The sequence below is a fragment of the Giraffa tippelskirchi genome, chromosome 1 (genome assembly GCF_054371585.1).
Source record: "Giraffa tippelskirchi isolate mGirTip1 chromosome 1, T2T-mGirTip1v1.2.pri, whole genome shotgun sequence".
Lineage (NCBI taxonomy): Eukaryota > Metazoa > Chordata > Mammalia > Artiodactyla > Giraffidae > Giraffa > Giraffa tippelskirchi.
Window position 1 is genome coordinate 167,563,978 of NC_137275.1, and position 18,946 is coordinate 167,582,923.

Consider the following 18,946-nt stretch of genomic DNA (forward strand, 5'->3'; position numbering starts at 1 on the left):
AATGGTATTTTTCACAGAACTAGAACAAATAATTTCACAATTTGTATGGAAATATAAGAAACCTCGAATAGCCAAAGCAATCTTGAGAAAGAAGAATGGAACTGGAGGAATCAACCTGCTTGACTTCAGGCTCTACTACAAAGCCACAGTCATCAAGACAGTATGGTACTGGCACAAAGATAGAAATATAGATCAATGGAACAAAATAGAAAGCCCAGAGATAAATCCATGCACCTATGGACACCTTATCTTTGACAAAGGAGGCAAGAATATACAATGGAGAAAAGACAATCTCTTTAACAAGTGGTGCTGGGAAAACTGGTCAACCACTTGTAAAAGAATGAAACTAGAACACTTTCTAACACCATACACAAAAATCACAAAAATAAACTCAAAATGGATTAAAGATCTAAACATAAGACCAGAAACTATAAAACTCCTAGAGGAAAACATAGGCAAAACACTCTCCGACATAAATCACAGCAGGATCCCCTATGACCCTCCTCCCAGAATATTGGAAATAAAAGCAAAAATAAACAAATTGGACCTAATTAAAATTAAAAGCTTTTGCACAACAAAGGAAACTATAAGCAAGGTGAAAAGACAGCCTTCAGCATGGGAGAAAATAATAGCAAATGAAGCAACAGACAAACAATTAATCTCAAAAATATACAAGCAACTCCTGCAGCTCAATTCCAGAAAAATAAACGACCCAATCAAAAAATGGGCCAAAGAGCTAAACAGACATTTCTCCAAAGAAGACATACAGATGGCTAACAAACACATGAAAAGATGCTCAACATCACTCATTAGTAGAGAAATGCAAATCAAAACCACAATGAGGTACCATTTCACGCCAGTCAGAATGGCTGCTATCCAAAAGTCTACAAGCAATAAATGCTGGAGAGGGTGTGGAGAAAAGGGAACCCTCTTATACTGTTGGTGGGAATGCAAACTAGTACAGCCACTATGGAGAACAGTGTGGAGATTCCTTAAAAAACTGGGAATAGACCTGCCATATGACCCAGCAATCCCACTGCTGGGCATATACACCAAGGAAACCAGAATTGAAAGAGACGCGTGTACCCCAGTGTTCATCGCAGCACTGTTTACAATAGCCAGGACATGGAAGCAACCTAGATGTCCATCATCATATGAATGGATAAGGAAGCTGTGGTACATATACACAATGGAATATTACTCAGCCATTAAAAAGAATATATTTGAATTAGTTATATTGAGATGGATGAAACTGGAGCCCATTATACAGAGTGAAGTAAGCCAGAAAGAAAAACACCAATACAGTATACTAATGTACATATATGGAATTTGAAAGATGGTAACGATAACCCTATAGGTGAGAAAGAATAAGAGACACAGATGCATAGAACAGTCTTATGGAATCTGAGGGAGAAGGTGAGGGTAGGACGTTCTGAGAGAATAGCACTGAAACATGTATATTATCATATGTGAAACAGAACACCATTCCAGCTTTGATGCATGAGACAAATGCTCAGGGCTGGGGCAATGGGATGACCCAGAGGGATGGGATGGGGAGGGATGTGGGAGGGGGGTTCAGGATGGGGAACACATGTAAACCCATGGCTGATTCATGTCAATGTATGGCAAAAACCACTACAGTATTTTAAAGTAATTAGCCCCCAACTAAAATAAATAAATTTAAAAAAAAATTTCCCTTACAAGTAGAAGAAAACAGAGGCTCAGAAGTTAGATAACTTGAACTGGGTTTCAAGGCTAGCAAGTGGTGGAGTCAGGATTCAAATGCAGGCTGGTTAGTTTGCTTTCTCAGCTATGTCGTGCACTTCTGATGAATTGATCTTTTGCTACTCTACATCCTCAACAATATTCTAAAGCTATCCATGGCTTTTCACTGCTCCACTAATAAATGTAAGCTGATTTTCTTGAATTCAAGCCTTGTTAATCTGTATCCTATTTAACTCTGAAATCACACTTCCCCCATAATTCCCTACCAGCCAGGCAAATTCACTAACCCCTCAATATGCCACATAGAATGTTCCTTCACAAATGTCCTCTTCTCTACTTCCTAACATCTGACACTTGTTTCCTGCTCTAGATCAAGTCCTATCTTTTCTGTTCATCTTCCCTTATTCTATTAACTGTCTTTATCAACTGAATTTCCACAGGAAGGTTAGAACCACGGAATCTTAACCATGGAAAAGAGCTCATAGACCTTTTAGTTTCTTCCCTGACTCCTATCCCCACAACAAATGCCAACTTTAACAGATGGAAATAGTGAGACTTAGAGAGATGCTGAAAATGTTATAGTCTAGAGGTGCCCAGATTTTCTATGCTCTAATACTGCACGCTGCATTTTAATTGCTTCTCTACCTCCATGACCTATGGACTCACAATCTGTTACTATTTATCTCATAGTATGTGTTTGTTATTTTTCACTGTATATATATATATATATATATATTTATATTTATATTTATATATATATATATTTAATATGTTCCTCATGTCACTACAATTATATGGAAGATGGGACATAGTATTGTGTTTGTAGGGCTCCAAGGACCTCATATATATAGTAACTACTTAATGAAAGTATATTGAGAAAGAGGATGGATCATTTTAACATGGCCCCCTTTCACTGGCTCCCCAAAGACAGTTGTTTCATTGTGATATTGTTTTATTTAAATGACAAGTACCTAGCTATTTAACACTCTCAGACAGAGGCTAATTTTTACTTGCCATTTACAAAATGAGAAGTTTCACTATGTTTGATTTCATAAAGTTTGAATATGATGTGACTTTTCTTTATTATTTTTTAAATTTATTGATAAATGTAAGAAAACTTTAAGAAATAAAATGATTAAAATTGCTTGAGCAAAACTGATCAAACATTACCACTATTTGGTATGCATAAATATGTATGTGTATATTTTAAAAAGTCAGTATGTCCCACTTTGAAAAGAAACTGAAGGCTCATAAATTCATTTATATAATACATATATCCTCAATCTAGTCATGATTGTAAAGCATGTTTTCCTTGAATAAATTTTCCTTTCAGTTTAAATTTTAGAACCAAAACCAACTCATTCAGGTTATTTAAATTTTTAGAGTCACATCTCTAAAAATATTAACAATGAGAATCATTCCTCCTACACTGAAAAGTATTTTGAGGTAAAGACACCTAATTTATTCATTTAAGAGATATATTCAAATAGCTAAAGCATTCTTATATTTGCACATTTTTTACAATCACCAGTTGGTAGTTTCCATCTCCTTTCTGGAAATGTTTCCCAAATTACATTCATGTATCCAGCAAACCAAAAGTAGGCAATATTTCAAGAACCAATGTGAAGTGCTTAGTATGATCCCTTACAAATTATAAGAGTTTAATAAATAATATTTCCCTCTGCCATCACATTTTTGTATCTTTGAGAGTAAATCCATTATTTAAAAACTATTTAACAGTATAAATCTCCAGGAAAGCACAGAAGCAAGTTTTAATTTGAATAGTAACTTCCCTGGTGGCTCAGATGGTAAAGAATCCACTGGCAATGTAGGAGACACAGGGTTCAATCCCTGTTTTGGGAAGAGCCCCTGCAGAAGGAAATAGCAACCCACTCTAGCATTCTTGCCTAAAGAATTTCATGGACAGAGGAACCTGGCACGCTACAGTCTATGGGGTCACAAAGAGTGGGATATGATTGCGTGACTAACTCTTTCACTTTCAAGGATTATTATAATTCCTTCAGAGTGATAACCATTTTTATCAAGATAAATATTTATCTTAATGAAAGTTATTCTTACAGTTCTCGACCATTTCCAGACATCTTGAATCCACCAAAGGGGCAGTGGGCAGATAATACACTGTAGCAGTTCACCCTGAAAAGGAAAGAAGAATGTTATAGGTCACACTTAACCTATTTAGAACTCCTAAATTTGGAGTTTTTGAAATTCAGAGAGTTCTTTAACAACTCTATTAGTTTTAATGTTACATAGTCATTTATTTAAAAAAGTAGCACTATAAATTAGAATGCAGGAGTGTAAGTATATGTATATATATACTGACTAGAAATAAAAGCAATGATCCAATGCTATGTGTGGATAGCCATGTTGGCAGTACACCATGTCCCTGAGAAGTTATAGCTTGAATTGTAAAAGATAGAATATCCAACATACTGTAAGTGGACAGATACCATTTGTGAGAGACCAGAGTTTGCTGGATGAGTGTTCTTTACTGCCTATATTCAATAAGCTTTGTAGTTCTCTTGTGGGTTATGTCCTTAGGCTAGAATCAATTTTATTTTGTAATTGTAATATATCTCATATTACTTAGTTCACTTTTTTCATTAACTAATTGAAAAAATTGCTTAAACACAGGTCTTGGCAGGAGTTGGATTTCATTATATATATATTTTTATCCTTTGCCATATTTTTAAAAAGTTTCAAAATGTCTATATGAACAAATATAATTATAAAAACATGAATAATTAGAATTTTTAAAAATTAAAAACTATGTCCAGATTCAGTCACAATCACTGATATAATTCGTGGATTTGATGCATACCCACCTTCACCCACATCAGTGTAGATATTTTTAAAGCTCTCCAGACAATTCTAATGTACAGCCAGTGTTGAGAATCACTGCTTTAGAGTCTGAAATAGTCTGAACCTCAGTGGTCATTTATTGTGTGATCTTGATCAATTACATAAACCCACTAAACTACTATTTTTTTGTCAATAAATTTACCATACCAATTAACAGTTGCAGTAAGGTAAAATGAGATAATAAATGTGAGGACTACAGTGTGTGGCTTAGCGCAAAATACATGGTAATGAAATCGTGACTGTCCCATTGCTTCAGGAAAAAAGATTCTAGAGCTATCGAGAAGGACAAGGATTTTTGGCTGCCTCTCAAGGGTAAATACTTTTCAACATCTCAAGGATAAATACTTTTCATGAATTTGGGTGTGACATTATCAGGAAGAAAAATAATCTTGGGCTGTTACTGGGACTGAGTGGACAAAATGAAATTTGATGGAACAAAAATAACTAACAAAGCAGTCCAAGAGACTAGGGGCTAGGCAGGGGATTCAGTGTGAGAGTCAGAGAAAGTTCAAAGTAGCCTGTTAATGTGGTTAACATTGAAAAGGTGACATTACATAGGTTTGACTTACCACACGGTCCCAGCCTGCAAAGCAGAGGAAACTGTGATGGCTTTATCAATATCGTTGGTAAAAATTCCTGCTGATAACCCATAGAAAGTATTGTTTGCTCTCTTGATTACATCATCTAAAGACTTAAACTTCATGATTTGCTGCACAGGTCCAAATATCTATACAAAAAGGAATGAATGAAATAAGTCCAAGTAATAGATTACAAATAAATATTTATATATAATGCTTATAAATATGTCTAAATAATACATAAATAAAATATTTATATTTATTATATTCAGTATTTCATGTAAATATACTTATGTTTTATATTGACTATAAGGCACTTAGCACATAGTAAACAATCACTAAATGTTATTTTGTTATCAATAAAAATAATAAAAAGTACAACCAATATCCCTCAAGCCATAGGCCATTATAAGTTACAGCAAATATTCCTAAAAAATATTAGCAATTAGTGTTCAACAATACCTACAAAGAATTATATACCATCACCAAGTGAGTTTCATTCTAGAGATGCAAGGCTGATTCAGCATTCAAAAATCAATCAGTATATATCATATTAATAGAATGAGGAAAAAATACCACATAATCATCTCAGTTGATGCAGGAAAATTATTTGATAAAATCCAACCTCCTTTCCCCCTCAACCAATTAAAAAGGCTTTTCTGAACTTGATCAAAGGCATTATGAAAATCTTACAGGTAATATCATATTCAATGGTAAAGACTGAAGGCTTTCCTCCTAAGACAGCAAAAAGACACCCATGTTTACTGATTTTATTTAACACAGTGCTAGAATTACAGCAAGTGAAAAAGCCAAGCAAAAGAAATAAAAAGGCATACAGATTAGAAATGAATAAAATTGTCCCCATTTGTAGATGATATATTCGTCTACATATAAATTACCAAGGAATCTCCAAAAACCTTCTAAAATATCCGAGTTCATTGATGTTACAGGATACAATAAAATATACAAAAATCAAGTACACTTGTATTAATACATACTAGCAATGAACATGTGCATATTGAAATCAGAAATAACTATTTACTCAAAAACTACTTAGGTATAAGTCAAATAAAACATTTATGGGACTTGTATACTGAAAATTACAAAGTGCTAATGAAAGAAATAAAAGAAGATATAAATAAATGGAGAGACCTACTATGTTCAATAACTGGAAGATTTAACACACTAAAGATGTTAATTCTCTCCAAACAGACTGATATGTTTAACACAAGTCCTCTCAAAATTCCAGCAAGATTTTAAAATACAAATGAACTGGTTATTCTAAAAGTTATATAGAAGAACAAAAGAATTAGCTTAGCTAAAACAATTTTGAAAAAGAAGAATAAAGTGAGAGAATGCAATCTTTACAATTTCAAGACTTATTATACAGCTACTAAAATCAAGAGAATATATTTAATATTTTGTAATAATCTATAGTGAAAAGGATCTGAAAAAGAATCACTGAACTGCTTTTCTGTGTACCTGAAACTAACACAACATTATAAATCAACTATACTTCAGTAAAAATAATTACATTTTAAAAAGGAGTATAGGTAGAGAAATAGACACATGGATCAATTGAAGGGTAGAGAACCCAGAAATTAATACACACAAATACACACAACTGAAATGTTGACAGTTGCACAAGTAATGGAGTGGAAGAAAAACTGCCTTTTCAACAAATGATGCTGGAGCGATTGAACATATACACAAAAACAAACAACCTTGACTAAACTCTCACACCTTGTATAAAAATTAACCTAAAATGGATCACAGACTTATGTGTAAAACATAGACTATAAAGCTTTTAGAAACAATAAAAAAATTACACAGAAAATGTTTTTTGGATCTAGGAGTAAATAAAGAGTAGTTCATAGAGTTGACACCAAAAGTACTATTCATAAAAAGAAAAATGAATAAATTGGATTTCCTTACAATTAAAAACTTTGATCTGAGAAGGACCCTGGTAAGAAGATGAAAAAACAAGCTACAGCCTGGGAGAAAATATTTGCAAACCACACAGCTGAAAAACAGTAAGTGTCTAGAATGTATAAGGAACTCTCAAAACTCAACAGTAAAAAGCAAACAATCCAATTAGCACGTGGGCAAAAGAAATCAGACATTTTATCAAGGAAGATATCAGATGGCAAATAATCCCAGGTAAAGATGTTCAATATTACCAGCCACTAAGGAAATGCAAATTTAAACCTCAATGAGCTATCACACCTATCAGAATGGCTCAAATAAAAAATAGTCACAACACCAAATGTTAGCAAGGATGCAGAGAAATTGGGATCATTCATATACTGCTAATGGGAATGTGAAATTGTTCAGTCACTCTGGAAGATTAGCAGTTTCTTAAAAAGTTGCATCTACCATATGACCCAGGAATTATATTTCTGGGCATTTACCCCAGAGAAGTGAAAATTTACACAAAAACCTGTATACTGATATTTATAACAGCATTATTTAAAGTAGTCTCAAACTGGAAACAGCCCAAGCAGCCCAACAGCCCAAAACTCATTGAATTCACTCTTCAATGAGTGAATGGTTAAACAACTATGGTGCACTCATACTGTGAAATACTCACCTATAAATAGGAGCAAATTATCCTTACATGCAATAACCTAGATAAATCTACAGAGAATTATGATGGGTGAAAAAAAAGTCAATTCAAAAAGATTGCATGAAGTATGAATTCACTTATGTAACACTCTTGAAATGACAAAATTATAAAAATAAAGAAGAGATTAGTGGTGAAGAGAAAGCCGAGGATTGAGGATGGGGTGGCCTAGGAGGATATAGATCTGGCTACGAAAGGGAAACATGAGAAATTCATGTGATGATGAAATGTTCTGTGTCTTGACTGTATCAGTGTTAACATACTCTTTGGGATACTATAGTTTTATAAGATGTTACCTATTGAAGGAAACCAAGTAAAGACTACATGGGATCTTCTGTATTAATATGTCTCACAATGACAATTGATTCTACAATTACCTCAAAATAAGGAGTTTAATTTTTAAAAACTGCATATCACTTTATTCTTTTCCAATTATTTTCAAATATATTATTTCCAAAGGAGAAAAAGCAAACAATCAATGAATGTGGAATTGTATTTTCCATTTAAGTTTGTGAAGGAAGCACCTAGCAATTGTTAACCATCCTTACTTGGGGTCATCAGGAAATTCTTGCCCTGACCAATGAATTCCTGACTATTTTTAGTCTTAATAAAAAATAATCATTTATCAATATTAGAAATGAAGAGTAACATTTATTGAGAAAGGTGTTCAAAGAGCTGAGAATGTTAAAGGAATAGTTTGTATATATCCACGCACACAAAATATGGCAAAAAAGAGAACAGAACAGAATGAAACCATTTACCTCCTCTTTGGCAATGCGCATCTCATCAGTAACATCAGAGAAAACAGTGGGTTGGATAAAGTAGCCTTTATTCCCCCACGGGCCTCCGCCACATTCCAGCTTGGCCCCTTCCTTCTTCCCACTTTCAATGAGGTCAAGTATTTTTTCATATTGTTCCTTATCAATCTATTGGAAAAATATCACATGAGAAGTTAGAAAAATGTAGCAACTTGTAAAGATAATACTTTGCCCAGCCTGTAAATAAGAGTTTCAAAATGCTCAGATATTGTTATTAAGTTAAATATTCCAACCAAACAGCTGACAGAGGCTCAGATTCATTGTTGGGCATATTTAATTCTCATGACTTTTCTGGAAAGAAACCTTGAAGATAAATGTTTGTATTTAGTATTTGTTTTACAGTTATACAAGAGAAGTATATTGGCACTGCAAACATGTGTATACCTTTTCATGTATATGTGTACCCAGTCACTAAGTCATGTCCTACTCTTTGCGACCCCATGCAACATATCCCAACAGGCTCCTCTGTCCATGGGATTTTCCCAGGCAAGAATACTGGAGTGGGTTGCCATTTCCTCCTCCAGGGGATCTTCCTGATCCAGGGATCAAACATGCATCTCTTGTGTCTCCTGCATTGGCAGGCAGATTCTTTACCTTGAGCCACCTGGGAAGCCCATACTTTTTCATACAAGTGCCATTTACTTACACGGGAAGAAATGTCTGTTAATCATCAACCACTCTTACCTGGAAACTGTAATCCTAACTGAAATTAAAAGACAGAAGAAGAAATAGAAATCTTTGATACTGGGTTTAATTAGACATGGCAGTTATAAAGCAGATGCTTTGTGACTTCAGGAAGACTTTTAGATCTTTAGACCTCAGGATGAGATTCTCCTCTTGACCGTCGTCTGTGGCCAGGTCCATGCTGACCACAGCCTAGTTATCTCACCCACTTCTGGTCCCTCCAGGGCAGTCAATAGGTCTGGTTCTAATTTCTCACCTGTCCTGATTGTTGCCAACCTGCTTTGTTAAATGGACCACATCTAAATATATTTTAAGAACTACAGAACTTAAATACTTTGTTAAACCATATTTTTATAAGGAAAAGAATGACTCCAGAATTCTAACTGGGAATATCAGGAGCGCATACCTCTACTCCATGCACTGGAATTGGGGCTACCTATTACCTAAATTCCTACTTGGTGTGGGGGGATGGAGGGGACTCCAAATCACTGGTGAAGACTGCCTTGTCTCAAATGTGGCTGGAGTTAAGTTTTAAAGGGAAAACACTGGAGATCCAGGAGTTAAGGTGAAAGCCTCTTGCCAATTTACCTTGTCTCTACTTACTACTTAAAAAGTGTTGATCATTCTCTTTGACACTACAATCTTCCCTGTCTTCTAAGTCCCAGGAAAAGGTTTCATGAAGTTCTCAATGCCTACAATCCAGCTCCTATATCCAATTAGATTAAACGCTATGTATATTTAACAAACGGAGAAGGCAATGGCAACCCACTCCAGTACTCTTGCCTGGAAAATCCCATGGACGGTGGAGCCTGGTAGGCTGCAGTCTATGGGGTCGCTAAGAGTCGGACACGACTGAGCGACTTCACTTTCACTTTTCACTTTCATGCATTGGAGAAGGAAATGGCAACCCACTCCAGTGTTCTTGCCTGGAGAATCCCAGGGACGGGGGAGCCTAGTGGGCTGCCGTCTATGGGGTCGCACAGAGTCGGACACGACTGAAGCTACTTAGCGCAGCATATATAACAAATTCTTCCTCGGTAAAGTCCTTTTCCAATTTGATTTCAAAGACCAGAATGTGCATTTCCTTAAGGATTTAAAAATAATCAGTATTTTCACTTGAAAAAATGTTGTCCATATATATACATAACTTTATAAGTTACAACACATATTAAAGCTTATAAATGAGTGTCTCCATAAGCTCTTTCTTATAACAATAGATGAGTATTTTTAAAGGTAAAGACATCTCATGGACTTTTTAGTCTTTTCCTTCTCAGAGTCCAAACATATCTACTTTTTCTACTTATTGAATGCAACCTGTGACCAAAATCTTTTCACTTATAAAGATTAAATTATGTTAAGCAGTTAGATCACTAGATTATTCAATTAAGAACCCTATGGATGGAAATTTACTTCAAGTCTATTTTAACTTCCTTCTCTTAGGAATAATGAGGTGTTCTAGCTCAATTTTTGAGCCTCTGGTTGAATCTTGCAGATCCCCTGATGGGGAGAAGTATTGCCCAAGAATATTGAATATTAAGTTATCTTCTCTTCCCTCACTCTCTCTTCTTTCCTTTTCTCTTCACATATATATGTATATTTCTATCCACCTATCTATCTATCCATCTATATCTATCTATCTATTTATTTATCTATGTCTATTTTATATATTTGTCTCAAATGAGAAATGTGCTTTACTTTTATGTAGATAGATATTTAGAGAAAAAATAATCACAGGTAAAACCTTAGAGTATCATCCTTTCTTAGAATAGGAGACCAAGTCAAAATTGAACTTACTATATGTCTTGGCATCCATTTGAAAAGTAACCAAATATGATCAAAATTAGCAGCTACTTCTATGTACTCACTAAACACAAAGATAAATACAAAATATAACAGGCTTAGACTTAACAAAATGTATACGTCCTTTTTACCAGTTATTTTAGGGCTTTTAGGTTTCAATATTTGGTATTGCTGAAGTCCTAAAATTTTCCTAGTTGGATATCTTGGCATGAGGAGGAAAATACAAGACAGCCTCTTAGCTTTCTACACTGTAAACTCTATGAGATCACATAAAAACTCTGCTCTGGATCAAGACCTCAAAGAGCAGGAGTAAATTTAGCACCTAAGGTCCAGGAGCTTGAAAACAGACAAAGAACAAAGAACTGTGTAAGGAAGAGGGAAAGGTGGGATTTAGACAAGAGAGACGCTGTCACTGACAGTGGTTCTAAGCCGACAGAAGAAAATGGAGACCCTCAGGAATAACTGGGTTTTAACAACTAAAATGGGAAGTTTGATACAAAGTCAGGAACTCAGGACATTTTAGGACACTCGTGCTATTTTTAGAAGGTCAGAGTGACTAAAGACTTTGGAAAGAATTTAGTCATGCCAGCTGCCTATATCTGTGGGATGGAAGCTGAAAAAAAGGATTGATGCTGAGGACAAAATAAACGATGTGATGGTATAAGAACTTCCAAGTGGATAGGAACTGTATATAGGACTTTAGAAGTGTAGAGATTGAGAAAACCAAATTTATAGCACTTGTTACTTTTCCTCACATCTTTAATTTCCAACATCTCTTGAACTGTTTCTGGATGTGAAAACTGAGCAACACAAAATCAACATACTTTCTTTACCATTGGGAGTTCAATTCATCATTTTTTTAATCACTAAACTGATGCAATATCATCACCAAGGAACATATGTAGATGGGAAATAATCATATTCAATTAAAACCAGACCTAGAGAAGATACTTTACTCTTATGCCCTGTGAACGTTATTCCTTCTATTTTACACTCACCTGAGGGCCTTGACTGATTCCTGGGGTCAGAGGATTTCCAAGAACGTACTTTTTTGCCCGCTCAACACTCCTTCGAACAAACTCATCGTAAATTGATTCTTCTACAAAGAGACGGGATGCAGCTATACAACATTGGCCCTGGTGATAGAATACTCCTTGGTGTGCAAATTCGACAGCATTGTCCACTGCAGAGAAGATTTTCATGTTAAAGAAAAGACATTTTCTAAAAATAATATATTTTTTATATATCTTTCTTAGAGGTGATATGGTGGTATAAAAAAATCAAGAGTCATGTAGTCAAACATAGATTCAATATATTATACCTCTTACCAGTCAGGTGACAAATGAGCTTTTCTGACCCTTTATTTGCTACTCAGATGATAGTAAAATAGTAAATTCTGAAATATAATGGTTATCAATACAACTTTAATATGAATAATTCCAAAATTTCAAAGGTATCCTATGATTAAATGTTACTTCAAGTGACTTTTATAAGTATTTCCATTTATAATTAAATGACTGAATATTTCTTTCAGGTCTCAGGTTTTAACCAATGACCAAGAAAATATAAAATATCCACTATGTTAAATAAGAATGTAAAAAACATTCTTATATACTCTGATCAATAGAAAAAGTGGTATTTCTAAGAAAAGTCATAACCCACTCAAAACCCCAAACAATTAATATTCAGAATTGCTCACCCGCCTTACAGCCCTATTCTATGAAAATTTTTCCAAATTTATCTCAAGTGTGCCATGTTATTTCACATATGCCTATAAACTCTTATCTGTTTATTTGAAATGGTTATATGGGTCTTAAAAAAAGGAAATAGTTTGTTTCATTAGTAGATCCTAAACAACCAGAAGAAAGTTTTCTTTGCATTTTAATTTTATGAATGCAGGAGATTTAACATTATAGCAACTGGATATTGTTATCTTTATTTTGGGCTTCCCTTGTGGTTCAAATGGTAGAGTCTGCCTGCAATGCAGGAGACCTGGATTTGATCCCTGGGTTGGGAAGATCCTCTGGAGGAGGGCATGGCAACCCACTCCAGTATTCTTGCCTGGAGAACTCTGATGGACAGAGGACACTGGCGGGCTACAGTTCATGAGGTTACAAAGAGTTGGACACGACTGAGTGACTAAGAGTAGCATCTTTATTTTGTGAACTAATCACATATGCTTAAGGTGTAGTGAAAGCATTTTACAGAAAGGTTTGGTAAAATGAGAAATCATGTCATGTCTGTAGAATGGATAATAAGGTAGCATGCTCTAAAAAGTTGATTGCTTCAAACCAATAATGCAGCTCTTAAAGATACAGAGGAATGTTTGATCTTTTTCCTGCTAACTCCCAGTTAGGAAATAATTGTGGGATTCTACTGATAATATAATTAGGATGAACTTAGGATATAATAGAGTCCCATCATAATTAGAGATTTAATATATGTAAATTCAACTACACCTGCTAGAAAAAAAAATGAAAGAAATTATTTAAATAGTTGGTGTCCTCTCCTCGGGCCATTTCATTCAGTGAACGTGTGATCCGGACAGAAGGGAGATGACAAATGCACAACTTGTTGTTTCTCCAGCTGGTCTAGTGCAACATGTCTGAGGGTATCTTACTACACTTAAGGTGATGCTAATATTTAAGGTATGAAATTAAGAATATACTTGATGGTTCCTAAGTCCATAAAAGTTTCTCTAGAGTTCAGCTGAGAAAACACCAACTGAGCTATGAGAGAAGCCCAAGAAAACAGCAATCTATTCCAAATTAGGAAGAAATCGTGTCTGTGTTGGACTTATCTAGGCTTTATAACTTTAGGACAGTTTAACAGATTTTTAAGAGTGATTTTGAACTCTGGTTAATGCTTTACACTTTGACGTTAGAAGTAAACCCTTTACTGTATGGTGCTACCCGGCCAAAAAGGAGGAAGGGTGAGAAGTGGGCAGAGTGGCTTTTACTCACAGTCGGCATCAGCAAACACAATGCAAGGACTCTTTCCACCGAGTTCCAGGGACACCCTTTTCAGATTGCTTTTCCCGGCAGCTTCTTTGATCAGTTTGCCAACCTGAAATGGAGCATTAGAAAGGAAGAGGCTTAGTCCGCTCCCATCAAGGCAAGTTTCTTTAGCAATTTAAATTTATATGACGTCTGTGGGAGAAATGGGAGAAATGACATTTTTTTCACATTTGGCAGCTTCTGCTACCAAAGGCTCTTCCATCCAAGCATAAACAGATGATATAACATGAAAACAGACATATTGAATGTAATAACTGATTTTAATGTACATGATTTTGCTGTACATAGCACAACAGGAGGTTAGTTTTCATTTTAACCAGAGCTTCATCTCTCTTCTGTTCAATCTGATATATCATGATTCAGCCATAACTTAATCTATTTTGACTTTTCATCCCTCTGTTGAAATACAGAAAACTCTATCCATATCCAGACAAAGTGGCATATTTACCAGCCCCGAATCGCTGCTTCTCAGTATATGCTCACCCCAACTTGGGCTGCCTCCAATCCTATCATTCCTTAGGGTCCAGCTTGTATCTTAGGTCCTCTTTAGCATGCTATGATGACTCAAGGTGAACGTGACCCTTTCTTTCTCTGATCTCCGGTAAATTCCCTCAAAGGAACTCTTTCAGAATTTCCCGAGGATTTTATCATTTGTATACACATCAATTTCCCAAACAGATGTCACCTCCCTGGTAGTAGTAACTATGTTTCTCCCTCTTTCTCTCACTGTCCTCCATACCTTGAATATTGGAACTTGGAGAAAGAAATTGGATCTGTGCTCTGTGCTGCTACTTTAGTTAGCTGGAATCTTGTACTTGAGTCTTCTTTAACGCTAGGGGCCTCTCTTCAGGGAAAGAGTTTTCTTTTTTGTTCCTCTGCGGATCACTTCCCATCAAGATTATTTTCTGTAGTTTTTCTCATCTCTGAAACCTGGTCTGTTTTACAACTATTTCCTCTTTATTATTTCTTATTGAAATCTTGGTACACTAAAATGATCTTTGCTTTTCTTTTTTACAAGATGACTCATTTTATCTTGCTTCTTTTATTCTCTGGATTACTTTTCTTCCTCAGTGCATCAATTTTAATAACAAGTTTCTATCCCGACTAAATAAATGATAAGTAGACATTGCTGAGTGAGTGTTGAAATTTTAAGTGACTACCGAACTGACCCCTACTGTGCATTACAGAGTAAAGCATTAATTAATCTGCTAATATTTTCATCTTATGTAAAATTTACATGTACAAAATCAAACCTATAAATGTAAGTTAATAAAAATAAACTAAAAGTAGCCTGGCAATGGGGAAACCCTGTTTGAAATTTCTATTATATCCTATTTTGCTTCCACAGCATATTAATATTTCTCATGACCAGTTTCAAAAACTGAATTTTCATTTGAGGTGGTTAAGAATTTTGTATTTCCTAAAAAATATTCTTTGCCTTTTTTCCTTTGAATTCTCCAAATTCTTTCTGCATCTTTTTTATTTTCTGTTTTTTTTTTTTTCTTTTATTAGCTTAAAAAGATTTGCTGGAGATACTTTATTAAAGTAGATAATTTTTGTCTTGGGGAAAGAGTAAAATCAGAGGTATTTTTCTAAAAGCTACAGGTGTCAAAAAAACTAGCATGAAGAATGGTTAGAAGTATGAGTGAGAAAGAAAGGTTATACTTTTGTTTGTGTAATTTGCAGATAAAAGGTTTGCTTGAGTTTTCCCAAGTTCAGTTCAGTTCAGTTCAGTTCAGTCGCTCAGTCGTGTCCGACTCTTTGCGACCCCATGGACTGCAGCCAAAGGTCTAGGTAAAGTCAAAATAAGGAAGAATCAGTCTTTGCCCCATACTTTTGTTTCCTAATTTGGAAAAAAAAGTAAAACTTTATCATTTTTTTTTCTCAAAGAAAAGGTAAGCACTGCAATGAAGAGAAGGGAAGCACTATTAAGACTATGGTAAAAGGTATGTTCCATGATATTGTGGCATTGCCTTTGTGGGGCAGAAGTGGCGAATGCTCATAAAAATGTTCTAAGTTGGCACATCTCGTACAACGTGGGTTGATTACTGTTTTAAATGAATCTAATGGGACACTAAAATTCTAACCTTGCCAGAAACATTTTTATAATGAGCGTAGCTGCTATGATGAACTGCAAAAATATAAAATCCATGGTTTGCCTCTTGCATGGCATTTGGCAAGTTCACTTCTACCTGCTAAGCCACAAACTTGAAGCTAAAAGAGGACAACCCAGAAAGACTGATTTTTCTGTGTGACTTCTAAAGTCATCTTAGTCACACTTAATTCTTTAATACTCAATCAGAAGTAGTTACTATACTGGTTTATGGAGATAAGAATGGGTAAGATAGTCTTTGAGGAGAGTCAGCAAAGTGGGGAGAGATACATAACAAAGCAAGGAGCAAATAGTGTCACAATTATATATCAAGGACAATGGGAGCACAGATGGAAAGCTTTTAAATTCAGGATGCTCCTGGAACTGCAGAGAAAGTTCAGGTGGCCTGTGGTGGGAGCCACATTGTGGTAGGTGTGTCCATGCATGAACAAAAAAACTTATGGGAATGAAAAGATACAGGGAAGAATCAGGAAATGATGGAGCAGTGATGAAGAAATATTATGTGGAAAGGGGGACTTCTTCCCTCACACTTGAACTAGTGTGAAAAATTAAAGAGTAAGGGAAGGAACAAGCGAATGGAAATGACTGTAGAACACATAGTAATCATGCCATTTAGTGGATACTTCATAGGATGCTAAATGTTTTACTACTCATTAGCTTATTCAGTTTTATTTGGTACAATTCAATAAGGTAGATATTATTATTCCCATTTTACATATAAAGAAACTCAACTTTAGCAAGGATACTTAGCTTTTGGAAGACACACTGCTAGGAGGGGTAGACTTAGCATTTGAACACAGATGTTTCTTAGTCTTCTAATATCAAAGGTTTGGTGGAGAGGGGCAGATCAAGTGCCCCCAAAGTGCTGTAGAGTCTCAGAGATGAGCTAAGACAAACAGGCAGTGCTGTGGAGATGGCATCTGGGAACAGTAGCCTCTGACTCAGATGAACTAGAGAAGTGTGTGGGCCAGACCTGGACCATAAGCAGTACATGGGCCCTGATGAGGATGGTCTACAATACTAGGCTGAGGAATTTGAAATTTCATGCTTTACCTCCTTTGCTATGATTTCAACCTGTGACTTCATCATTTTTCAATTTATTGCTCTATTGCAAACATTCCCAATTGTTTTATCCCCAGACTCCTGAATGACGAATTGGTTTTCTCCTATCTCAATTAGGAATTTGTAAAATGTCAACTTTTTCTACTCTATGTCTATAAAACAACAAGAAAAAGTATATAGTTATCTAGCTTAAAAAGGATCAAGAAAAATAAAATTTTATTTTCTATTACTTTAGTTCTCTATGTAAACTTTTTTTTTTATATTGGAGTGGCTAATCGGGAGTATAAAATAATCAAATTAGCCTTCCTTTACTAGCTGGAATGTTCTTCCTGTTTCTCCACAAAGTTTTAAAAAGTAAACATTTTCAATACCCAGAGCATTTAGAGAGCATTTACCAGCTCTCCTCTCCTCTGAAGGGCCTATGGCTGGGATCCTGTTCTTTCACCTTCTGTATAGCCAAGCTGGAGCCAGTGAAGCAGAAAAGTTAGGATCCAGGAAGCTAAGCTGCTGGCTTCTTTTCAGAATGTTCATGGGAGAGCGCCAAATAAGGAGCTAAGGGTGAGGCTCTGCTCTTTGATCTTCCTAATCTACAGGTTAAAATTACAATTCATTCATACACATCACTGTGGCCTAATTTATATCTTCTATCATAAACCTTACAAATCATATGACAAGTTCTGATCAGTCATATTTCTCTTCACACAAAGTAATAACATACTAAAAACAGTTTACTCCAATCCTCCCACATTGGTAATAGGTGTTCCGTTTCATCTCAATGACATCTGCTTATGTTCTATAAACATGTTTGAAGGCTAGAATAAGGAACAAATCATTAAAAGAACTTTTGTTTTAAGGAAACGTCGGCTTAAAGTCAGTAACATAAAACACGCTTCTGACTGCTTCACTACTGGCCTAAGTAAATGATGTTACCTCTGTCGATCCTGTGAAGGCCACTTTGTCTATATCCATATGAGAAGAAATGGCTGCCCCTGCAGTAGGCCCATAACCAGGGACAATATTCACTACTCCAGGAGGAAACCCTGCCTAAAAGACAAGTAAAATAGTTAGAACAGAGTTGATCATTTAATTCTACAGGAAAAAAGGAGAGTATGGAGTCAAAGCTCCCTCTTGATGCTAATCTTAGGAGTTTCTCTACAAGGAAAGATTTATCTAAGTGGTTTTTATCATTTGTTATTATTTTTATTTCACTGCTTATCTCACTTAACCTCAAGGGTTGCATTAAAGACCATGTTTGACTTTCATAGTTCTTTACTCCAATGATGGCTGTCTCAAATTTCATAATACTAACTCAAGATAGTATGTGTAAAAGTGATTGGTAAATTACTCACATGGAAGGAAAACAATGTCTTTTATTATCCATTCAGCAAAAATAAGAAGCCAAAGGGATGTTAATATTTTTAGCTTTACCTGTTCATTGTCGGGGCATACTAATTGGTTTGCAAATTTGTATCCACATTATTTAATCAGAAAAAATGTTAAGTTAAAAATGGTCACTGCATTCATGATCAAGCATCACAGATTGACTCCAATCCCAATTATAGAATTATCAAGCATAAAGCAGTGTAGCAAATGAAATAGCACATTAAAATTTCATGTTATTTGCATCAAAAGGTCTCACTTTGACA

The 18,946-nt window shown here is 35.2% G+C and overlaps 1 protein-coding gene across 4 annotated transcripts in view; it reads right to left on the reverse strand.

The window, feature by feature from the left end:
• The window catches only part of ALDH1A1 (aldehyde dehydrogenase 1 family member A1), an 86,268-nt gene that overhangs the window by 6,987 nt on the left and 60,335 nt on the right, over positions 1-18,946 (reverse strand). For all 4 annotated transcript variants that reach the window (XM_081505448.1, XM_081505449.1, XM_081505446.1 and 1 more), the window contains 6 exons: positions 18,231-18,344; positions 14,072-14,174; positions 12,107-12,291; positions 8,568-8,732; positions 5,175-5,332; positions 3,805-3,879 (listed from right to left, as the gene is read on the reverse strand). In XM_081505448.1, coding sequence (XP_081361574.1) covers positions 3,805-3,879; positions 5,175-5,332; positions 8,568-8,732; positions 12,107-12,291; positions 14,072-14,174; positions 18,231-18,344 — 800 coding nt within the window. The remainder of the gene's footprint in view (positions 1-3,804; positions 3,880-5,174; positions 5,333-8,567; positions 8,733-12,106; positions 12,292-14,071; positions 14,175-18,230; positions 18,345-18,946) is intronic.